The sequence below is a fragment of the Drosophila teissieri genome, chromosome 3R (assembly GCF_016746235.2).
Source record: "Drosophila teissieri strain GT53w chromosome 3R, Prin_Dtei_1.1, whole genome shotgun sequence".
NCBI classification, from domain to species: Eukaryota; Metazoa; Arthropoda; class Insecta; order Diptera; family Drosophilidae; genus Drosophila; species Drosophila teissieri.
The window spans coordinates 3,609,279-3,631,886 of NC_053032.1; the positions used below are offsets into that span (position 1 = coordinate 3,609,279).

Genomic DNA, 22,608 nt, shown 5'->3' on the forward strand with positions numbered 1-22,608 from the left:
AAAATTGTGGGCGTGGCAGTTTTTGGCGGTTTGTGGGCGTTAGAGTGGGTGTGGCAACATGAATCGACAAACTTGCGCTGCGTCTATGTCCCTGGAGTCTGTATTCTTAATCTACCTTTTGTAGTTCCTGAGATCTCGACGTTCATACGGACAGACGGACAGACAGACGGACGGACAGACGGACGGACAGACGGACATGGCCAGATCGACTCGGCTACTGATCCTGATCAAGAATATATATACTTTATATGGTCGGAAACGCTTCCTTCTGCCTGTTACATACTTTTCAACGAATCTAGTATACCCTTTTACTCTACGAGTAACGGGTATAAAAATGGATTTAAATTTAAAAATAAATTTATAATTACCTGACTGCTAAAATCGCATTTAGCGTTTCATCGTCAATTGAATTGATACTGCTTTTGCAGTATTTGCAAAAGCCTTTGTATTTATCAAATGGAGTTTAGTTAACCAGTTTTTAAATTCTGGCTGGTCAAGCCAGAAATCGCGAAATTTTTGTTTATACCCGTCTTTATCTTTTGGCATTTTGGTAAAATGTATGTACTTTGCATGTGTTCTTCTGTGCCAAAAATTGCCGATATTCATTCGAATACACACAATATCGATAACATTTTGCTTAGAAAAGATGCCACATAGTTTGCAAACAAAAACATTTGAATTTATACAAAATTATACTAATTACTTTTTAAAAATTGTAACATTGTCTAAAAAGGATAGATTTCAGGATAAAAATCTTAAAAAAAGACAGATTTCCGGGTTGGCGATGTTTGACATTTTTTCCAGATGAAGCAGTAAAAAACAGGACAGATCTGTCCGGAAAAAGGCTGAATTGGCATCACTGATCGCAAGCTTCAGAACGTTGCCACACCTACTTCCGCCTAAAAATGAAAAGAAAATGTTTTTAATTATGTTTGATTTTATCATTACTTGTTAATTTCCATCGATATGCAAAACGTAACGCCAATGTAACGACCACAAGCTCAAAGAAACTGTGGTCAGTAAAATCGAATTTTTTAAATTTGAAAACTGGAATCGTTTGCCCACCCATTAGTTTTTTTGCCCAAGGCGACCAGTTTTGAAAATATGGAATTTCGAACATTTTTGAAAATCAAAAAGTTGACTTTGAACTTTTTTTACATTGCATTGTTTGCCCACCCTTTAGATTTTTGAAAAAAGTTTTAGCTTGGAATATATAACCTACTAAAGAATTAAGAGTTTCCCATGTCTTAAATCTAAATGTTTTCATTAAATAACAATTGGCCACCCTATATAAATTGGTTTTATCATTTGCCCACCCTTAAAAACCAAAATATTTTCGTTTGTCCGCCCTTAAAAAAAGATTTGCCCACCTCTTAAAACTAAATATTTTCAAAAAAAAACGTTGCCCACCCTTTGAAAATAGTTTTTATCGTTTGCCCACCTCCTAAAACGATAAATATTTTTATAGGGTGGGAAAACGTTATTTAATAATAATATTTAGTTTTGAGAGATGGGTAACCGTTTATTTTTTAATGGGTTAAAATTTCCAAACTGGAACTTTTTTTTTTAAAAAATCTAAAGGGTGGACAAACGATGTTATTGCGATTAAAAAAATAAAGTTCAAAAGAGTCAACTTTTAGAAAATTTTTAAATTCCATATCTTTAAAACTGGACGTGGGCAACAAAAAAACTAATTGGTGGGCAAAGGCTGCGCAAACGATTCCAGTTCTGAAATTTCAAAAGTTCGATTTTACTGACTTCAGCTTTTTTAAGCTTACGACCGCAAGCTGCCCAGTACTGCCACACTCACACTTTTAAAAAATTGTATATTATTTTATTTCATTTTATTATTTATTTGGCCAATTTCAAAAGTTTGGCCAATATAAATTCAAAATGTTGTCCTCGCAAACACACTATTTCTGAAACGGGTCGAGGAACTTGACTAATGAGTAACGTCAGAATATAATTCAGATTTAACAAAAAGTTTTTTGTTTCCAAATGTTTCCACGGCCACAAACCGTTCAAAACAGCCACGCCCACACTTTTGAACAATGGTTTCATATATTTTCATTTTTTATTAGTCTTGTCAATTTGTCTCGGTTTGCCAAAAATAATTGTTTAACGCCCACTGTATCCCTTACAATCCACCCAACAGTCTTCTAATATCCCAGAAGAGGTAGAAATTTCTCGTGTCCACTTCCACTAGCTACTGACAGGTACTCCGAACTCTTATTCTCTTATGTTTTTTATATTATTATTATTCTTGTAAATTTCTATCGATTTGCCAACAAAGTATTTGCCGCGCCCCACAAACCGCCAACAACTGTCACACCCATTCTTCCATTTTTGTATTTTTTTTTTACCAATTTTGACCGATATTCCGAAAAATGAGTGACGGGTATCTGATAGTCGAAATCTGATGAAATCGAAAGCATTTGTCTGCACACATTTTTAATACACACACACTCGCTGCGGAGAGCGGAATCGAGAGCGATACTGAACTGAGCTGGGAAGAGTGTAGAGCAGAAAGAGGGAGCGGAAAGAGGATAGAGGAGCAATAAGATTGGAGAGAGCCTCGTTGCAGGTGTACATTTCCATTTCTTGGCCCACAGCCCAGTGGGCTCACTGAACCCACTGCCTTGGCCAGGACCTGCCCACCAGCCAGCTTCTCTCGACCAGCATCCGACGGCCGCTGGAAGTAATTGCGAGAAAGCTGCCCGACTGGACGACCCTCTCTACTCTCTAAATCTCTCTCTATCTCTCTCTCTCTCTCTCTCTCTCTCTCTCTCTTAGAGCTTTCGGCAGGTACAATGAGCTTCGGCTTACAGCAGCCGCGAAATGTGTCACCAGGACATCCTGGACTCGGGCACTGAGAGCAACTGGGGCAGCGCAGGATAGGATTGCTGGGCCGTAAGCTCTATCCGGGCATACAGTAGTCACTCAAGGGTGGGTAAATGCGTGTGGAGGGGTAAGCAGACGAAGTGCGCTGATGGAACGAAACACATCAAGGAGCAGGCACAATGGGTCACGGGTATCTGATAGTTGAGAAACTCGACTATAGCGTTCCCCTTAGTTTAATTTAATTTTTTGATTGCCAATTTGTTGGATATGCCAACATTTGGACATTTTTTCGTAACACATCCAATAGCTGAGTATATGATAGTCGACGAAATTGACTATAGAGTTATTTTTCGTATTTGAATCACTTGTATGTTCCCAAGGTGCGATTTAAGTTTTAAAAATTTCTTGAATTGTTGATTGGTGGTCCCATTGTCTGCTATAAGTCTAAATTTAATAAAAATTGCTAAAGAATAGTTATTATAATAGTTCATTATTAGTCATACTTTTTTGTTTTCTTGTTTTTTATTCTATCTATATATATAAAAGTTGAGAACAAGTTTCACCAATGATTATAACTCCAGAACGCATGAGCCGATTTCAACGGTTTTGCATTCGTTGGAAAGGTCTCGGGCTCCGTTAGGACAAGAGCAAAGAAAATTCTGGGAAAAGTCAATAGAAAAGCGGGAAAACCGTTTTTTACATCAAGCGCCATTTCTAAAAGATAGGATGTCATTCTTCTCTGCTCATTTCGTTTTATTTAATTTATGAGACAAACTTTATTTGGTTTGGTTGTAACAGCAGGCATTTGTTTTTGAGGTGGTAAGTTGAACTGTGTTAATTATGTGTATCGTGGATTTGCGGTTAAACTCACCACTTCCACCTTCTTCGACTTCCTCCTCCTTCTTCATCAATTAGAAGATGCACGGGCCGAACGTAATAAAGCAAGAAGACTAAAGCATCAACAATCACGCAGGTTTTCAGAAGAAGGAGGAGGAGGAAGACGAAGAAGAAAAAGGTAGAGGAAGAAGAAAGAGGATGTAGAAGAAAGGAAAGGAAGAGGAGTAAGACGAAGAAGGAAGAAGAAGAAGGAGAAGGAAGAAGAAGAAGGAGGATTAAGAAGATGAAGGAGGAAGAAGAAGGAGAAGGATTATGAAGATGGAGGAGGAAGAAGGAGAATGAAGAAGAAGAAGGAATAAGGAGCATGAAGAAGTCAGAAGAAGAAGTGGAAGACGAAGGAGGAGGAAGACGAAGAGGGATAAAACGGTGAATTTGACCTCAAATGCACGATTCACATCATTACACAGTTCAACTTGCCACTTAAAAATCGGGTCATCAATTATTTTACTACGGAATTTAAATGCACCAAAATTGTGCAATGGCACAAGATTGGTTGTAAAAAAATTTATGCCGAATTTAATTGAAGCCACGATATGGTGCTTGAATTTAAACAACTGCAATTCCCAGTGCGTCTATCATTTGCCATGTCCATCAATAAGGTACAAGGACAAACGCTTCAAGTATGCGGGTTGAATTTGGAAGAGCCCTGTTTTTCTCATGTGCAGCTATACGTAGCCTGTTCAACAGTTAGCATTCCAAACTCTTTATTTGTATTCGCTCCAAATGGACAAACGAAAAATATAGTTTATCCAAATGTTTTGGATTGAAAATAACAATTTTCAAATAAAATAAATGACTTTCATATAACCAATTCTAGGAATTTTTCATTGAATTTTAAGACTGCATGCGAATAGTTGGTCCTTAAACTGTCGACAATTAAACCGCACGTTGTTTTCATTTAAAATCTCATTTGCTTTGGCGGGCTCGTGCAGTCAGTGATATCGAGTACCATTAATAGTATCGATATTTTAGCAACAATAATCGGGGAAATCGTTGGGCACCTCTTGTGTTCGACAAAACAATTGAGTTAAACGAAATCCAAAATTATTCGCAACATGGATGAGTCGGAACTGCTATTCAATTTGTTTTACTTCCTGTTGTGCATGGTTATAATCTACCCGCCCGAGGAGTTCCAACGCCTGGGATTCACCATCGAGCAGTTGTTCGCTCGGTTCCTGGGAGAGGAATACCTGGACTTTGTGGGCTACCACCTTCGCCGTACTTCGCTGAATCTCTTCGTGCATTCCTGTCTGCCCTTCTCCTACTTTCTTATCCATAGGCTTAAGTTCTCCGTCTTCGCTACGCAGGAACCCCTGGAGGACTCCGACTTGGACCCGGATTTCCCCATGCCCCAGGAAGCGGTGGCGTTCAAAACGCTTACGTGGAAAACCGCCCAGCGGTTCAGTGTGTTGGCCGTTCTGGCGTTGCCCGCTCTGATCTTTAACTGGCACCAGCAAAATTGGCGTAGGCACCCGATCAGCAAGGCCCTCTCCAAGTACTCCATCTCGCCGGGCAGCTACAGTGCCGTGGCCAGCGAAATTGGTACAGAGTTCCGGCAACCGGAAATATACAAAAAAAAGCTGAACTCCATCAGCTCGGTGATTGCCACGCAGAACTGGATAATAAAAACCACCATGTACAATGTCCACTTTGCGCATCAGACCAACACGTCGCTCAGCGTAGCTAAGGTCAGTTGGCCACGATTCTTTTGCATGTGAGACCCTAATATTTTTTCTGCAGGCAGAGACGTACAATATATCGCAACAAGACCAAAACGATACGTTGCAGATGATAAGTATTATTGTGCGACCAATGAGACATGGTGTAAGCGACTTTCACATAAGAATTAATGCCCTGGAGTTTAGGAATCTGGAGAACCGTATCCGTCGGCCTATCGCAATTCCTTCTAACATTCAGTTCCACCGCAATGTTATTGACCGCTTTGTGGACGTATTTAAGGCGCAAGTCGCCCTAAATCCCATTTTTCCAGAAGATGCAAATACGGATAAGTGTTTTGCCTGCATGCTAAACCAACCAAACACCAAAATCCACAAGCAGTGTGCCGACTTTGATCGCAATGGCGCTGCCCTGGCGGTTGGGGCGTGCTGCTCAAACTGCTACTGCCGCCCCATGTGGTGCGTGGAGTGCCTAGCGCGGTGGTTCGCCGCTCGCCAAAGCGATGTGGATCGCGAAGTGTGGCTGGAGCAGAAATGCACCTGCCCTATGTGCCGAGCCAAGTTTTGTGTGCTTGATGTCAGCTACATCACACCGACAGTCGATGCAACTAACATTACTCAGTATCAAGGCGCTGAAGACTAGGCTGATGATACCACGTGATTTACGACTGTTAAATAGAATTAAAGGACTTTTTAATCAAATCTGGTTCTTTAATGGTCTTATTTAAATGTAGTTATTTTCAGTAAGACGTAAAAACAAACTTAAGAAATATGCATAATATTTAGTGCAATTATCACGTTTTAATCTTTTACAATCTAAGCAAGCTAGAATGTCAAATATTTAAATTTTATTTAAGTACAATTAATCTAAGCATAAAGAGAAAGTGCTCATATGAGACATATTCCTTAGTATGTCCTGCTTAGAAAACCTATAGTGGAATACGTTTACTATCTTACCGCGTTTTATTCTCTTTGTCCTCTCAGTCTGATAAAAAAAAAAAGCGCCGTGCTAATTTATATACATGTGGATGATACGTAATGAAAAAACCTTGTAAATTTCTACAAATTCGTTTCGTAAACACTTTTAAAATTCTCAACCTGGTCCCGTTGGCTTCTTGCCTGGTGAACTAGAGGCGTCATCGGTCCTGTCGAAGAGGCGATGCACTTTGTCAATGCGCTTTTCGAAGTGCAATTTGAGACCTTAAAAAACAAATACTCAATAATTAGTTTCTAACAAAGAGATTTTTTTTTTTTTTTTTTAGTAGATATCATTTTAAGCGTTGATCTATTTAAAATATGACATTTTAAGTTGATCTGATTTCTTAACGAATAAGTCTTTTCAATAACATAGTTTCAAAACTTCCCATTGAAGGTAAGTATTTGAATACCTTCTAAATAAACAAAAACATGAACATAATACAGATAAAACACCAAACATTTTTAAATATTGTAGGCGCGACAGCTTTTTGTCGCCGTTAGAGTGGGAGTGACCTAAATGTTTTTAGCATATGTCAAATGAGCAAGTCAAAGAATCTGCATGATTTCTTTCTTTCCGAAATCTCGACTTTTATACGGATAGACAGATATGGTCATATCGACTCGGCTTTATTTGGTTGGAAACTCTTTCTTCTACCAGTAAAATATTTTTAAACGAATTTGGTATACCATTTGCTCTACGAGTATCTGGTATACAAATCGAATTTATTATACCCGTTACTCGTAGAGTAAAAGGGTATACTAGATATATACTAGTTTGGTGTTTTATACTAGATATACTTTTGAAAAACACAGATAGTATTTGGATATGCCTTTTCTACGACATATAGTACAAGTCTATACCATAGACTCTATAGCCTCAGAGGTGATAATTTTCTGTATCGAGCTGTTTTGTTCAAACAAATGATTTTAAACACACATGCACACGCGCCGTCTAACTTACTGTTAGAGCTAAGTGTTTTAGTTTTTAGTTTTCAGATATTTTAGTTACAAATTAACTTCAAAATACCCATTAGCTCAAATTTTGTGCCGATTTCACCGCTTTTTCCTCTGAACCATTACATGTTTTTTAAATTTAGCATGCAATAATTCTTTTTTTTTGTACTTGCGTATCAAACATTGTGATCTCATAAACGCAGCAGATTTCAATTTTTTAATTTTTTGGTGGTACAAATCTTGAGTTTTGCTAATTATTTTAAGTCAAATAAATAATAAATTCAGTTTTTAATCTAATCTTACAAATAAATCTTCGCAAACTTGTGCACCCAAGGGCAAATAACAAAACAAGAGAGAATGCTATGTTCCCCGACTATCAGATACTCCTTACTCCGAACGAGAAATTAAACAATTTTCTGGAATATCGGTAGAAGTTTGTGGTCGTTGGAGTGGGCGTGGTAAAAAGTGGCAAATTGATAGAAATTTACAAGACATATACAAAATCAAAAAAAATCCAATATATTTCCAAAGGTTGGGCGTGGCAACATTTGGAAACAAACTTGCGCTGCGTCTCTGTCTCTGAAAGCTGCATGCTGAATCTCAACATTCTAGCTTTTATAGTTCCTGAGATCGAAACGTTCATACGGACAGACAGACGCACATGGCCAGTTCGACTCGGCTATTGATCCTGATCAAGAGTATACATTTATACTTCATATGGTCTTTCTCCTTCATGCCTTTTGCATACTTTCAGCGAATATTGTATATTCTTTTACTTTATGGAAACGAATATAAATACTAGATTATTGGTGGAAATATCATGGGTCCTCGGAAAAGTTTGGGAACATAATTCATACATATACTGGTATATATGTATGCACTACAACAATCTTATTTAAACTAGACGTCTTCATAATTTAAATTATGGTGTCTTCAACTTTACAGAATTGACTTACAAAATCGTTTATGTATATTCTTCATTGCCACAAGAAAGGCCGCTTTTGATGGACCACTTAGTATTCCAACACACAAATACACAGTATTCCTAACTTTGTTGCGACCAATACTAACGAACTAGAATCGGTGCAGATTGGCAAACGCAGATACACAACTCACACCCGAAAATCACGAACGCATTTCGCAAAACGGGCTGCTCACTTAGTGTTTGTTAGATATGGGATCTATCAAGTGAAAAGTTATGGTGTATAGGTACGATAATAAAAAAGCGGAAAAGCGCAGTTGCACACCTTCTCGATGTCCTGCATAGATCCTGTTTCGGCGTCGAAGAACATTCCGTCGACCGCATCCCGCTTTTTGTTTTTCGAACGAAAGCGTCCGGATCGGGAAATGGAAATATTGCGCCACTGATGGCCATAGGAGCACCGCTTTTCCTCCTCGCTTAGCACGCTGTCCAGGTAGTGAATCGTCGGCTCGTGGGCGGCTGATTTGGCTTTGCTCATGGTGCCTGGGGGACGACCAACTCTAAATTGAATAAGTTCGGAAGCGTTCTTTTTTGGTCGCGGCGAATGGTGGTTCTGATATTGATACTGCAGCTGATAAGAAAAAACACAGGGCAATAGTCGAACTCGCACTTCTACCGGTTCGGAAGTCTTTTGTTTTGATTGCGTTCGTGGCGGCCAAAGCTAGTTCGCGTCCAATGCCGTCGCGCGTGGTTCCCGTCGAGCTTGTGGTCTGCGACTGCTGCCTTTGCCAGCAAACAAGCCAAATAACAACCACCCGACTCCGAATCCCGCTACGGCACTCAGTCACAAAAAACAACCGATGGAGTAATGTTGAAAAGATGTTTCCACCGCAGATCCAGAACATGTGAGTTTGCTCCTGAAAGCCTAAACAGGTGAGCCAGGCCACACAACCACAAAACACACGCCAATATACATGCATATGTATGTACATATGTGAATTTGGATTGTCCCACCAGTGATGACCGAATCCACCTATTGATACACACATTTACCAGTGTATTGCAATGAACAATCTATAAATGGAGTAGTATGCTCTAAGCTGTTTAATTCGATTTCGAGGGTAAATGATTATTGTATATATTTTTTTTTATTTATAACTTTAATTTATAAAAGTTTCTACATATGACTTTGGACGCCTGTTCCCGTAGTGACGAAGCGCACTAGGAAAGTAACGTTCAATGACTACCATATATGCATATGCACGAGGTATTACATAAAATGTACTTATTCCGCATCAAGTAGATATTAAATAAGTGCATTTTATAAAGTGTATTTATAAAGTCAAGAGAGAATTACATATTTATTATTCGTGACATCAGAAGTGTCGAATATTGAGAGAGCGATGGCCACTTGTTTTTGACATCGTCAATAAGGGTTTTTGTTTGACTAAAGACATTTAGGAAAGAAAACAAGAAAGAACGCTATAGTCGAGTTCCCCGACTCTCTGATACCCGTTACTCAGATATTGGAAGGGCGAAGGAGAGACTTCGACACTAACATTTTTTTGCGGTTTGTGGGCGTTAGAGTGGGGGTGGCAAAACGTTTTTTGGCAAATCGAGAAAAATTTACACAACTAACAAAAATGTAAAAAAAAAAACAAGAGAGAACGCTATAGTCGAGTTCCCCGACTATCTGATACCCGTTACTCAGCTGTTCGAAGTGCGAAGGAGAGTCTTGGCGGTTTTGTGGGCGTTAGAGTGGGCGTGGCAAAAAGTTTTTTGGCAAATCGATAGAAATTTACAAGACTAATACAAAAATGAAAAAATATCAACACATTTTTTAAAAGTGTGTTCGAAGCCGCTTTGGGCGGTTTGTGGGCGTTAGAGTGGGCGTAGTCAACAAATTGACGCTGCGTCTATATCTCTAAAATCTGTATGCTTAATCTTAACCTTAAGGTATTTACAGTTCCTGAGATCTCGACGTTCATACGGACGGACAGACGGACATGGTCAGATCGACTCGCTTATTGATCCTGACCAAGAATATATATACTTCATATGGTCGGAAACGATTGCTTCCGCCTGTTACATACTTTTCAACATATATTGTCTACCCTTTTACTCTACGAGTAACGGGTATAAATATAAGTAATGTTACATATATAGAAAAATAAACAAACAGAATCAGCCAACACATTTAAATTTTTTAATAACTTACTTTACTAATTTCCATTCAGTAGTACATATGAGCTTTATCAAGTCGTAGTCAAAAGCTACACCGGCATCTCAGGTCACTGGTATTATATTTTTGTATGTGTATGACAAGAGTAGCGATATGTTTTGGCTTATAGCAAAGTTATCTCGTAAACGTATTCTACACCCTGACCAAGACGAGAACTGACTAAAGAGTTAGACATTTGTCATATATATTTTCAATGGATATTCAATCTTTTTCGCTTGGTTTTAAAAATTTAATTTAAGAATGGTTAATTTATTGTCTTGGTGAATTCACAAATACATTAAATTGGTAATTAGAAGGGCATCTGACTGGCGTTGTTGCGGAATTTTGATCAGTCATCACACTGTAGCCTATCTACCAATTGCACACACGTATTTTACTTATGTTCCCGTTGATAAGCGCAAACAGACAGAACAAACAAGCACTTGCTAACAATTATAAATGATTAAATCGTTTTTTGGAGCGTTCACTTCGGACAGTTCTTTAACAGTATATTTCGTATTTGCTTTTGCTACTACGAGTGTACGCATACGCCAAACTGAACACCTTTTCACATAATGATTCGCTTGCCGTTCAAACTTCGAAGCCAAGTTTAAGTAAGGGTTATACATATAAATCAGGCAAAATGGTCAGATCCAAAAACACACATATTCTAGGTAAACAAAAGCTTTGTCATCCAGGTGGTTACTGTGCGGATTTATTATCAAATTTCTCAGTGACTCGGCAGCGCAGAGGGCTTAGGGGATTTAGTAAACGCATTATTATTGTTCCACCTTTGGAACCAGCACCTGCAGCCAAACCTGGCGCCAATTCGTTCGGATAGGCTTTTATCTAATGAGCAATGAATGAGCACTATACTAAAAAAATATTGAGAACAAAACAATACTAAACTATACAGATTTTCTGTATTGGGTTTAACTCACCCACAGCCGAGGGTATTTTTTATTTACAAAAAGGGCAACGTATAAATTCAAAGGAGTGGAAGCATGTACAAATATAAATCCATTATCTTCTATTTCAATGTTAGACCTAAGCAAGGAAATACCGGTTTTTTCACCAACTATTCTGCAGGGCTAGTCAGCGTCTATTTTTAATATACATCTATTTTCCGGCAATTACACATAGTGTACTTTAACAATTAATTTAGCTTTGTTTTCTGCAGACACAGCAAAAATTAGGTCCACCTTAATTAGGTGGTCATGCAAGTGTTTTGAAAGTGCAAGAGGTAAAACAATTAACATAAAACAAACGATAACTCGTAGAAAACAGTTGGGCCTACAAATTTGATGTGACACCAATTACTTCTAGACAACGCTACCGCCACTATCACCGCGTTGGTGCGTGATTACAGCGTCCACTCGCTGTGCTGGAGGCACTGCCCTCTGCTCGGGCTGCCTATCCTGTCGCGCCGCCCCTGCCGAGTTATTATTGTTGCGATGCATGAAGTTGCGAATATTTTCCTCCGTGTAGTCCACAATTCGGCGCTTCTTTCGGCGTCCGTATTGTTTCTGCTTCAAATAAATTTTTAGGATTCCCTTGACCGTTATAAAGGTCAGACCCCCAAGCAGAGTGCGATGCAATGTGTTATCCACGGTGTCAAAGAGAATACGTCCTACGATTGACGATATAGTGGGCAGCAACAGAGCCCCGCAGAAAACCCGCGTGGCCGAGACGGGGTCAGAGAGAGCAGGTGTGGCCGGATTGGTGATGCTTTGCTGATCCTCTTCTTGGCTACTGTTTAAAGGTAAAGTAATAAAAGCTTGTTGACCCTGACGTTGTTGATACACTTACAGGTTCGGATAAATAAGGCTTACAAACGGAAACTTGCGCACCACCGTTCCGCGGTTTCGAATAAGGCGCAGCAATGCATCCTCCCAGCGAATCAATCGACCAAGTACGAGCCCCACTGGAATCGCCGGCAGCCCAATAAGGAGAACGAGCGGATCTCCAGCCTCCATTATGGACATGCCGTGCTCATGTCCGACAATCTACGGACGGCGAATTCGCTTAGCATGACAAGTCATTGAAATTCATAAGTTGTACCTGTAAGAATGTCACTGCTCCGTAAGTAACTGCTGTCCAGTATAGCGAGCCTACGAAGAAGCCAGCCGCCAGGAAGGGGCTCAGGCGCTTGATGAGGTTATCTATCGCTTCTAATGCACCTCCAAACTTGCCCATCTGCGGGAACACTATGATATACTCCGTTTGGCATTGCGGGCACGATACAGTGCGTAGAGCGTTACCCTTCTGGGTTTTTTCATCGATCCAGCGGTAGAGGCAGCTCTGGTGTACCCACTTGGTGGTGCCCCGGCACTGGCAGGGCTTAACCCACGCCGCCAGGCGGTTGTCCTCATCGGTGGCAAAGCAGATCCAGCAGCACCGTTCAGCCTCCCCCCCATCGACACCCACCTGGACGGCAGTGGAAACATCCGTGGTATTGTTCGCTGAAGCAGGTGGAACAGTCATCGTGGTGTGGCCCTCCCTGTCTGGTACTGCAGGCGCCGCACAGTCCGCAGAGGGCGCTGCAGCTTTGTCGGGCATTTCGCTGAAAATATAACACCATGTTTTATGTTTATCTCATGCACTGGGGACCGACATTTAGGTCCTGCTTACTTTGCTTTCACTAAGCTTTTTTGTGCGCTAATTTGCCTTTTTGTTGGTTTAGGATTGTGTCTTCTTAACTTTTATTTCGGATGGTTCAACAAAAATAAAACTAACTAAATAAACCAGATCTGATTTTTTCTACCAGGGCACTTTCGATGATTTTTTGAAGGGACCAGATCCCAGGTTGCATTTTTCAGGTCGTCTTCCATTTACCCTTACGTTGGTCACACTTTCGCTGATATCGCAACATAAAATACTTCTTTGGGATTAAGTCGTGTTATTTTTAAGTGGGGGATTCCAGAAGGACAACCCCTTTTATATATGTTGTACACTTTTAAAAAACAGTCCGCCTACTGACAAAAGATTCAAACGGATTTGATATTTTCTATCTGTACCAAAACTAACTTTTAAAATATTAACCCTACTCTGTTACCTTCCAAAGAAAAACCTCACTGAAACTTTCGTCAATAATACAGAATAATAACGGAGAGGGATGCTCATTTGACCCTATAGAATATAAATTCTTCTTCTAGGTTACAAGTCGAGTGGATCCCGCCGAATAAATGCAGAGATATCAGGGTATAAACAACTTTGATTGCTGGCAAATAACTTTAAAACAACGAAAGTGATCATCAATTTACCTATTTCTTTACCACAGATTTTTTATTTTTTTAGCACCCCCATGTCGACGCTCGGATGTTTTGTTCTTATCACTGCGGACGGCCGTCCACATTGTGACGATTCGCACCCGCACTGCAATATTACTGCAAAAAGAACAACATTTCGAGAAATTGTCATAATTTTTGGTTGAATTATTTTTTTCTTTTTAATTTTCATTATCAAGACCATACGCCTATTTTAAATTATTTTTCATACAGCGCTTTCAAATTATAACAAACACAGCACGATGACTCCGCTACGCGTCATAACTCAAGTGGATGCTATTCCAGTTCGTTATTCTCGTTTTGCCGCCTCAGTGTCGTGTCATGTTCTTCCGCATCATCTTCATCGAAGCCAGCCATAAGGCGATTGAATATGTCACCAAACATTCCGCCCAAGCCGGGCGGACCAGAATGGGCTGGCTCCGGCTCCTCGTCGAAATACAGCACCCCAATTTTGGCCACGTACTTTAAAAAAGATGTGTCGCGCTTTAGGGATGGATCGTACAACTTGCGTAAGGCGCGAAACCCACCCACAAGCTTCGCGTCTATAAGGCGAAAAAGGAAGTACAAGAAGTTGACCAACGGTTCCTGGTAGGGGAACTCATGCTTAAGCAGCTTGCCGTGGTAGCGTGTGTACTCAGTGAATGTGTCCCCTGCAGTTTTTCGATCCTTAAGGGATAGCTGCTGCAGCACTGCTTGCACCAGGAACAAATCTACCTCGCCCTGGAAGCCCCTGCTCTGGCTGATTTCAATTAGCACTCGCCCACAAAGGCTGCCATCCTGGCAGAGTAGATAGTGGTGGCGAGCCGACTCAATGTTGCCCTCGGTCCAAAACACGTGCGCAATTAACTTATGGAGCACTGGGTGGCCATACTGGCCATGCAGGGCCGTGCTCCACTTAATGGTCCGTTGCTAAAAGGATCAAATACCTCATTATCGCGACACGTCGCGAGTAATAACGTCAGAGACTCACAATAAGAGTTTCGCGCTCCACAGTACCGGCGTTAAGTCCGCGGATCAAGGCTCCGAGGCGTGGAACCCACAGGAAATTGTCGGTATCTTCCGCCTGCGGTCCTCGCTTCTCTAACGTGTCCAGCAGAAGGAGGCACAGGTCAGCCGCGCTGCTTTCCTGCTCCTTGGCAATAAGCTGCTGTGCTCCATCAAAGAGCAAATTTAGGCAGTCCTGATAGCGTTTCTGTGCCGTATATCTAAGGAAAATAATTTTTTATTGGATTACATTTCATCGCACGCCTTATACAAATAGGGTACCGAAAATACAGCGTCCTATACATCATATGCGCTTCATAGAATTCTCCTCCTGCCAGAGACTGGGACAACTTGGCAAGCACTCTGCTGACACCGCGCTGCCCAGTGAACACGGCACTGCCGCTGGCTATTGCACCTGTCTCGGCGGCAGACATTTGGCTGTTTGTTATGTTGTTTCGTACGCTTTAAGCGACCTTTCCGATTATTTGAAAGCCAAATTTTATAATTTATTTTGTATTTACATATACCAGCTTCCCAATGACGGACTATCGGTGTCGATTGCCAAATATTACACTCTTTGCACAGGTGCCTTGTGTCAAACCGAAAGTAAGAGGGTTCACACTTTTAAACAAGCTAAAAAACATTCGTAAGAATACTTTGATAGTTTTCTTCTTACTCATTGTTACAAAGATTGAAATTTTTATATCTTCCTTTATAGTTATGCTTTGTTGTAAGCCAACTTATATTTTTTCGTTATACGGATATTAAATTTCGAATGAAAATATTTTATTGGCCTATGGGCAGTAATAAGATAAGACATATCTAGTTTTATGACCCTTATTGATTTTGAGCTAATAAAATTCTTCGTTAAACGAATTAACGAAAACGTTAAGCTAAATTGACCATATGTTCAAGGTTCACACAACAACTAATGTATATAACGCTGGTGCTGTTGCGCCCTCGTGTGAACAGGCCTAGTCGATGACTCCTATGGAAAGTAGCGGGAAGAACGGGAAGATACAGCAGCTGAGAATTGCCATTGTGGAATATTTTAAAACTTCCAAATCAAATGGATAGTGATCTGAAAAAGAGTGGTTCCGGAACCAGGATAGACAAACCCACACCGGTAGCCGGAAATCTCTTTGCCGCCAGCGGTTTCGCTCCCAATCGTTGGGTCAAACTGAATGTTGGTGGACAAATCTACGCTACTACCATCGACACTCTGGTGGGCAGAGAACCGGATTCAATGCTTGCTAGGATGTTCCTGCAAGATGGCAGCATGATGCCGAGCGAGAGGGACGAGCAGGGAGCATTCCTAATTGATCGGAGTCCTCATTATTTCGAGCCGATCATCAATTACCTTCGCCACGGCCAATTCGTCTGCGATTCAAACATCAGTGTGATGGGCGTTTTGGAGGAGGCGCGGTTCTTTGGAATCTTTTCGCTCGTCACCCATTTAGAGGAACGTCTGGGACAGCAGGAGACGCCGCTGGTGGACAGACCATTAACTCGCAACGACGTCATCAAGGCCATTATTCAGACCTCTGTGATAACGGAGCTACGCTTTCAGGGCGTTAATCTGTCCGGGGCCGACCTACGAAAGCTAGATTTTCGAAACATTAACTTTAAGGTGTGCGCTAGCGAAATTCTCAATGTACTGCCTACCAATCGTGAAAAAATTTGTATTTTCTACGTTTTATCATACGAAAGTTTAAATCTTTCAACCGCGTATAACGACTGCCTTTTAATGCAATTGGAGAGAGTATGTAGTTTAAGTCAGTAGTTTGATACTCAGTAAAGGGGGTATTTTTGTCCCCAGATATTTTAGTCAACAGCCTAGGTAATATAGCCATATATTTTTAACCGTCTTAGCTGTGTGCTAGAAGCTTATCAATAGTCCTCTGATTGAAAGTCAGTGTAAAAAATAAGAAATGAAGTAGATGTTTTAAGCTGAAGCCAATAATTATTCATCCCTTTTCGCTTTACAGTATGCCAACATGTCGCACTGCAATTTGTCTCACACCAATCTTAACTACTGCTGTCTTGAACGGGCGGATCTCCAGTACGCCAACTTGGAATGTGCCCAACTAGTGTCAGTGCGGGGACTTTGCGCGAATATGGTAAGCCCTGCCAAACGCTATTAAATTAACACTTAATTTGTGCAACTAGTGTTAACAACAACCATTGTTCTTTAGATTCATCTCTTTATTCTTAAAAGACTCATAAGCCATCCAACTAGGCTAAGAAAAGGGTAATCTGTCTAATCTTTCAGGAAGGTGCCAATCTCCGTGGGTGTAATTTCGAAGACCCAACCGGAGTTCGAACCAATCTAGAGGGTGTTAACCTCAAAGGAGCATGCCTGGAAAGCAGTAACATGGCCGGTGTTAACTTACGTGTGGCAAATTTAAAAAACGCGAATATGAAGAACTGTAATTTGCGGGCTGCGGTCTTAGCGGGTGCCGATCTGGAAAAATGCAATCTTTCAGGAAGCGACTTGCAGGAGGCAAATTTGCGTGGGGCAAATTTAAAGGACGCAGAGCTTACCCTAATGGTTACCCCATTGCACATGTCACAGGCCATACGATGATTTCTGCGTAGGTTACCTATCACGTTTTGGGTCTATATAAATATAAATAAATACTTTAACAATATTTACTGTAAATAACCGTAGATTTAAAAATAAACAGAATTAGGATTATATTTCTAAAGTCGTAGGTATTTTTATTGGTTTTTGTTATATAGTCTTAGTGATGCTAAAACCTAGCCTTAATGAATTTATATGAAAGACACGCACATTTATATGAATCATTCCTTAAGGACCTTGCATTTCTTGATGGCAATTACATAAGGGTTAGTATAACATTTCTGAAGACATAACTGGGTGCCTGGGCTAATGATAGTTCACCCATCGTATCCTTTATCAACAAGAATACTTAACATAGAAAAATAAAAAACAAGGGAAATCGCTATAGTTGAGATCCCTTTACTTAACTTACGTACAAAAAAGTGCAATATTCTTTTTGGCATATCCATAGAAATTGGCAAAAAAAACAAATAAAATATCAAAAATACGAAGAATGGTTTAAGTGTGGGCGAGGGAGTTTTCGGTGGTTTGTGAGCGTTAGAATAGGCGTGGACAAAATTTAAAATAAATTGTAGACAAATAATAATAAAATGAAAAATGTTCAACTCATTTATCAAAAGTGTGCGCGTTGCAGTTCTGAGCGTTAGAGTGGGCATGGAAACATTGCAAACGTTGCATATATATAGTTACATATACATATGTATAAAAAACTAAACTAAAGTTCAGATATAAAATCTTTATTTCCTTAATTTTGTAATACAATGCAATACAAAATCGTTTGACCATTTTCGGACAGGTCCTAACACTTCAAGCGGAAAAAATACTTGCATGTAGATCCCAGGTAAATTTTTAGCGGAGTGTAGAAACTCAGATGTATAACTTTTATATTATTTCTAGCTAAAGCAGCGGTAAAGAAGCTAGTTTGCCCAAAAAGTGAACCATAGCAAGCAACCCTATACGAAATGTATCGATGTATCGCCTTTGCGATGTTTTTTTACGTCACCAGAGAAACGTCAATTTTCAAACGTGGTTTGTTGGAAGCCAGCGGAGAACGGTAGACGTTGCTTGTGAACTGTGAACTGTGTAGCCGTAGCCTGAGCCGGAAAATATTGTGAACAGAACTAAGACACAACTGGCAAGCGATTCGATGGAGGACCAAAGCAACGCAGCTCCCGCTGTCGCCGCGGAGAACGGCGCAAACACCGCGCAGGAGGTGTCTTCGACAAGTAAGTGGCCTGCTCTACTACCCCGTCCGCCCGGGCGTCTGAAAATTGCACGTAAATCTCGCGAGTGCTGGTGACTTCATAAATATTTTGTGCCGCGCTTCGCCAGCCTTTGTCATCCAAGGTGAGTCCTCATGTTCGAGAGGGGCAGGTGCACGATTCGGCCATTTTCTAAGTGCGGAGGTAGAAGCAGAAGATTGTCAAAATCCGCCATATTTATTCTAGGAGACCCTAGCTGTAAATAAGAGTTGCCGAAACGTCGAAGTTGCTTGTTGTTGACACTAATTACGTCATCTTTGCGTGCATTCTACACACAATTACAAAAAGTGAAATGAATCATTTTCGGTGCTCTTGGCCGATTTTGAGATTCTGTGCTCGCAGTGTCAATTCGCCCGCCCGTTTTCGCCCCGGCTGCCCGCAACCACTACACGCGAACGGTATTGCTCGCACGCATACATATTAATTGAGAAATTCGCGACTCGATGCTCTCATCGCCGAGAAATGTGTGCGTGCGAGTGTGTGAGTGTCGAAGCGTTTCCAACGGATTGGTATGCGTTAATATCGATATTTGGGTTCTCAATTTGTATTTCTTGTTGAACCCGCCAAGGAAGACGGTCGAAATAGTTTTACTGGCCATTATACACTCCATTTTTTTTTTGACAAGCGCACACACATGCACGTTAAGGTGTGTTCTAGAACTAGCACAGGTGGTAACCCTGCTGACTCGATTTTGCATGCAGATTTTTGTTTTCAATGGGCCGGAGTTTGCTGGTGTTTGTTTGGGCCAATTTCACATCTGATTGCTGGGCGTGAAAACCGGTGTATCAGCCGCGGTATCACCATTAGTCCAGCGCCAACTGGCGTGATAACCTGTGTTCAATTCAGTAGATAAGGCCAGCGGCTGGGAGCGATTCAGCACATTTGATTTGCACTTGCACAATCATCCTCCCCTAACAAGAATCAACATGTGCGAGTAGGGAATCGGTTGCATCCGCACGATATCGAACTTACAGGTCTGCTCCGGTTCATAAATTGCTTGAGGATGGGGGCTAAGCTACATAGTACTTGATTTAAGGAAGGCTAGCTAAACATAGCTCTTAATCACTCACACAATTGCGAGACATCTTGTCAAGCTGGGAGCTCACCGCTGCATTAAACTTAAATATGTTTATTTTAGTCATCTACGAATGTTAGATTTCAGGAGTTTTACTTAATCACAGTGTGTATATAAAGATTACAAATTTTATTTTAACAACCATGCCTTGTTACAGCCCAGCCCATAGAGCCCACAAAGCGCTCGCTGCGCGTGCAGACCTGGAAAAAGATCCAAGAGGGCAAGGTTGGCATTGGATTCAACAACATATTTAACCGAATTCCTTCGTTCGTGGGTGCCGATAAGGCTGCTGCCCTGTTTGTCAACGAAGAGGAGTTCAAGAAAGCACGTAAGAGAGGACCATAGCCCTGTTTTCAGTGCACCATTTATTCCTTTCCTCCGTATTGCAGAGCACATCAAGGTAAACATCGATCGCGTTTTGCATGAGTTTAAGGAACTGGCGTTGCTGGCCGACAAGTCTGTTTACTTGCCCAGTACCCGTGAATCTTCTGCACTGTGCCTAAAGGTAGATGTGCCGGCCGATGCCACCGAGGAGCAGAAAAAGGAGGCTCTGCGCGTTCAGGATATTCAGAAGTTCCGCTCGGAAATTGGACTGGACAGCGGTCTGAAGCTGGACATCGTGGTGATTGGCTCTGTCGTAGTATCACGCGAGGGCTACCGCATTGGACGCGGAAATGGATTCGCTGATCTGGATATCGGCCTTCTTATTGAATTGGGAGCCATTACACCGAAGACTGTTATTGTCACAATTGTTCACGACATGCAGGTGGTCGACTCACTGCCCCCGAATCTATTCCAGAAGTACGATACGCCAGTTGACATCATTGCAACGCCCTCGGAAATAATCCGCGTTTCAAAACGCTTGTCTTTTCCTAATGGGATTTACTGGGAGCTTCTGTCCGAGCGCCGTCTTAAAATATTGCCCGTGCTTCAGCAGCTTAAGGAAAGGGAGGAGAAGGTGGGAAAATCGATATCCCTCAAGGAGGAAGACACCGATGTGGAGCAACATCAAAACAACAGACGCCGACGTGGGCCTGTGCGTCGTCGCTTCCAGCGAGGGAACCCAGGGCGCACAACTTCACAGACTGACAACGAACAACCGCAGGGCGTAAGTCGAATCCGCCACACTGCCAGGACTATTGAGTAACTTTTAATCTTTAATTATTAGGAGACCACTCAGAAACGCACTCCGCGCCGCAAAGGTCGTTTCGTCAATCGCCGCAGACGTACAACTAAGGTTAGTAGTTTAAGTATGAAAGTTATCCCAAGCATAATCATATTATTTTTAGTCTGAGGGCGACCAGTCTGCTGTTGAAGGAGGTGCTAAGAGTGAGGATCGTAAGTTAGAAGAGGCTGGCGCTGATGAGCGTCGTCCAAAGAAGAACAAGAATCGTGGACCTGGTGATTTTTGCATTAAGTTGACCAATTTGTCTCGTGATATTCGCGTCAAGGACTTAAAGTCGGAGCTCCGCAAACGTGAATGCAACCCAATGTCAATTACTTGGAAGGGTACGTCACGTATAATTGGTTTAAAGGATCTAAGCTAACTTTACCTTTTCGTTAGGACACTTTGGGAAGTGTTTCCTGCACTTTGGAAACCGAAAAGGGATTCCCAGTACTCAGGACGACGTAGAAAAGGTGTTGAAGTCCCTTAACGATCTCTCGCTTACTATTACCACTGGTGGCGAGATAGCTCCATCTGGCGCAACAGGAGATTCCGTTGAGAAAGCGGAACCAGCTGAGCCTGCAACGCCTGTGCAGACTAGGACTATTCTCGTCAACGTGGAGCTGATCAATTTTGGAGCGAAGAAAAGTGTAAGCTCTCCTGGTGCCAATGCCAGTGCAGGTGAGGACGGAAAACCAGACGCACAAAACGTAGGAGAGGCCGGATCTTTCGTAGGAGGCGATGTGGGTGGTGCGCGCATCGAGGCTGTCGACACCACTACAGTATAGTATGACTTTGCGCTTGGCGCAGCCAATGAACGGTCGCGGCGGACTTCCGCCGGCAGCGCAACGTTTGGAGTTCAACGAAAAAAAGTAACATTTTGTTTAGAAAAAATCGGAAAATACCAAACAAAAAACTATTAGAAAGCGAACTCCGGACAAACACAAAGTACACTCAACATACACGCAGACAGTTACACTACACATTGAAGATCATGTCTTGCAGCTTGTAGTTTCTTCTTCTCCTTCATTATTCTAACAATCAAAAATATCACATGCAACTTTTCCTAACGAGAACACAAATCATTGACGCTTTTTCTAAACAATTGCATTTGTTTTTTGCCTAAGAAAATTGATACGATTGCAGAAATACTCGTTCCACAAATTCAAAGTGGAACCCCATTTCTACTAAATAATCCTTTTACTAACTTCTTGTGACTTGTTACAATTCGGAGTTAGAGATCTTCTAAATATTTGTTAATTTGATTTCACAACTCGGCACTAAATTCGTTTTGCTGTATCTCTGTTAAGCAGTTGACCTGCTAGTAATAGGGTTTGAAGTTGAGTGCGAAGTTGAAAGTAATGTTCTACTAATAGAAATGAGAACTAATAAATGAGAAATACCGCGAGTAAGAAAAAATGAATTAAACTATTTACATGTTGCATTTGGTTAGTCTTTCCCAACTTTCACCGCAGACATCAATAAATTTAATAATAATTTTTAACAAAAGAACAACAAATGTGTGAAATCAACCATTATACAATGCAGAACAAAATTATTTACTTTTTTTTTATACACAAAAGGCATTACAAAAAATGTGAAACATGAATGAAATATAACTTGAAATAAAAATTTAAAAAAAATCGTAAAAATAATCATGAACGGTAATTACCCGTTTATTATGTTTTTGGTGTTACATCTTACAATAAGTACAAAGTAGCTTAGGCCTTTTTATTCAAAAGATATACCCTTAAATATGTAA

General features: G+C 41.0%; 6 protein-coding genes across 8 annotated transcripts; 3 read left to right on the top strand and 3 right to left on the bottom strand.

Moving 5' to 3' along the window:
- Nucleotides 1-368: 368 nt before the first annotated feature.
- Nucleotides 369-9,686, bottom strand: LOC122619390. 2 transcript variants are annotated; one of them, XM_043796297.1, is made up of 2 exons: nt 8,594-9,686; nt 369-899 (listed from the first exon to the last, which is right to left on the bottom strand). In XM_043796297.1, the coding sequence occupies exons 1-2, from the start codon at nt 8,804-8,806 to the stop codon at nt 873-875; spliced, it is 240 nt and encodes a 79-aa protein (XP_043652232.1). In that variant the 5' UTR covers nt 8,807-9,686; the 3' UTR covers nt 369-872. The 2 variants fall into 2 exon arrangements, with proteins under 2 accessions (XP_043652232.1, XP_043652230.1); XM_043796295.1 differs by lacking the exon at nt 369-899 and adding an exon at nt 6,206-6,614 and having other exon boundaries at nt 8,594-9,285.
- LOC122619389 (E3 ubiquitin-protein ligase MARCHF5) lies at nt 369-13,411 on the bottom strand. Of its 2 annotated transcripts, none has more exons than XM_043796294.1 (5): nt 13,121-13,411; nt 12,551-13,052; nt 12,299-12,495; nt 10,487-12,238; nt 369-899 (listed from the first exon to the last, which is right to left on the bottom strand). In XM_043796294.1, the coding sequence occupies exons 2-4, from the start codon at nt 13,046-13,048 to the stop codon at nt 11,812-11,814; spliced, it is 1,122 nt and encodes a 373-aa protein (XP_043652229.1). In that variant the 5' UTR covers nt 13,049-13,052; nt 13,121-13,411; the 3' UTR covers nt 369-899; nt 10,487-11,811. The 2 variants fall into 2 exon arrangements, with proteins under 2 accessions (XP_043652229.1, XP_043652228.1); XM_043796293.1 differs by having other exon boundaries at nt 10,487-12,241; nt 13,121-13,401.
- On the top strand, nt 4,719-6,116 carry LOC122619388 (E3 ubiquitin-protein ligase TM129). Its single transcript, XM_043796292.1, has 2 exons — nt 4,719-5,426; nt 5,479-6,116. Exons 1-2 carry the CDS (start codon nt 4,794-4,796, stop codon nt 6,055-6,057), a joined length of 1,212 nt encoding a protein of 403 aa, XP_043652227.1. The 5' UTR covers nt 4,719-4,793; the 3' UTR covers nt 6,058-6,116.
- Nucleotides 13,412-13,902: 491 nt separating the features above from the next.
- On the bottom strand, nt 13,903-15,332 carry LOC122619762 (Golgi to ER traffic protein 4 homolog). Its single transcript, XM_043796874.1, has 3 exons — nt 15,043-15,332; nt 14,747-14,981; nt 13,903-14,685 (listed from the first exon to the last, which is right to left on the bottom strand). Exons 1-3 carry the CDS (start codon nt 15,192-15,194, stop codon nt 14,053-14,055), a joined length of 1,020 nt encoding a protein of 339 aa, XP_043652809.1. The 5' UTR covers nt 15,195-15,332; the 3' UTR covers nt 13,903-14,052.
- Nucleotides 15,333-15,604: 272 nt separating this feature from the next.
- On the top strand, nt 15,605-17,460 carry LOC122619763 (BTB/POZ domain-containing protein KCTD9). The gene is made up of 3 exons (XM_043796875.1): nt 15,605-16,390; nt 16,749-16,880; nt 17,033-17,460. The coding sequence occupies exons 1-3, from the start codon at nt 15,830-15,832 to the stop codon at nt 17,345-17,347; spliced, it is 1,008 nt and encodes a 335-aa protein (XP_043652810.1). The 5' UTR covers nt 15,605-15,829; the 3' UTR covers nt 17,348-17,460.
- Nucleotides 17,461-18,348: 888 nt separating this feature from the next.
- On the top strand, nt 18,349-22,514 carry LOC122619877 (methenyltetrahydrofolate synthase domain-containing protein). Its single transcript, XM_043797079.1, has 6 exons — nt 18,349-18,570; nt 19,839-20,009; nt 20,071-20,789; nt 20,850-20,918; nt 20,971-21,190; nt 21,246-22,514. The coding sequence occupies exons 1-6, from the start codon at nt 18,492-18,494 to the stop codon at nt 21,632-21,634; spliced, it is 1,647 nt and encodes a 548-aa protein (XP_043653014.1). The 5' UTR covers nt 18,349-18,491; the 3' UTR covers nt 21,635-22,514.
- The last annotated feature ends 94 nt before the right edge of the window (nt 22,515-22,608 follow it).

Coding starts and splice junctions, on each gene's coding strand:
- LOC122619388 (XM_043796292.1), top strand. CDS start 4,794: ATGGATGAGTCGGAACTGCTATTCAATTTGTTTTACTTCCTGTTGTGC. Junction 5,427..5,478: donor CGTCGCTCAGCGTAGCTAAG/GTCAGTTGGCCA, acceptor TTTTTTCTGCAG/GCAGAGACGTACAATATATC.
- LOC122619762 (XM_043796874.1), bottom strand. CDS start 15,194: ATGTCTGCCGCCGAGACAGGTGCAATAGCCAGCGGCAGTGCCGTGTTC. Junction 14,982..15,042: donor TATAGGACGCTGTATTTTCG/GTACCCTATTTG, acceptor TATTTTCCTTAG/ATATACGGCACAGAAACGCT. Junction 14,686..14,746: donor TGGAGCGCGAAACTCTTATT/GTGAGTCTCTGA, acceptor TGATCCTTTTAG/CAACGGACCATTAAGTGGAG.
- LOC122619877 (XM_043797079.1), top strand. CDS start 18,492: ATGGAGGACCAAAGCAACGCAGCTCCCGCTGTCGCCGCGGAGAACGGC. Junction 18,571..19,838: donor GCAGGAGGTGTCTTCGACAA/GTAAGTGGCCTG, acceptor GCCTTGTTACAG/CCCAGCCCATAGAGCCCACA. Junction 20,790..20,849: donor ACAACGAACAACCGCAGGGC/GTAAGTCGAATC, acceptor TTTAATTATTAG/GAGACCACTCAGAAACGCAC.
- LOC122619390 (XM_043796295.1), bottom strand. CDS start 8,806: ATGAGCAAAGCCAAATCAGCCGCCCACGAGCCGACGATTCACTACCTG. Junction 6,615..8,593: donor CTATGCAGGACATCGAGAAG/GTGTGCAACTGC, acceptor TTGTTTTTTAAG/GTCTCAAATTGCACTTCGAA.
- LOC122619763 (XM_043796875.1), top strand. CDS start 15,830: ATGGATAGTGATCTGAAAAAGAGTGGTTCCGGAACCAGGATAGACAAA. Junction 16,391..16,748: donor TTCGAAACATTAACTTTAAG/GTGTGCGCTAGC, acceptor TTCGCTTTACAG/TATGCCAACATGTCGCACTG. Junction 16,881..17,032: donor GGGGACTTTGCGCGAATATG/GTAAGCCCTGCC, acceptor CTAATCTTTCAG/GAAGGTGCCAATCTCCGTGG.
- LOC122619389 (XM_043796293.1), bottom strand. CDS start 13,048: ATGCCCGACAAAGCTGCAGCGCCCTCTGCGGACTGTGCGGCGCCTGCA. Junction 12,496..12,550: donor GAGCAGTGACATTCTTACAG/GTACAACTTATG, acceptor CGCCGTCCGTAG/ATTGTCGGACATGAGCACGG. Junction 12,242..12,298: donor AGCCTTATTTATCCGAACCT/GTAAGTGTATCA, acceptor ACCTTTAAACAG/TAGCCAAGAAGAGGATCAGC.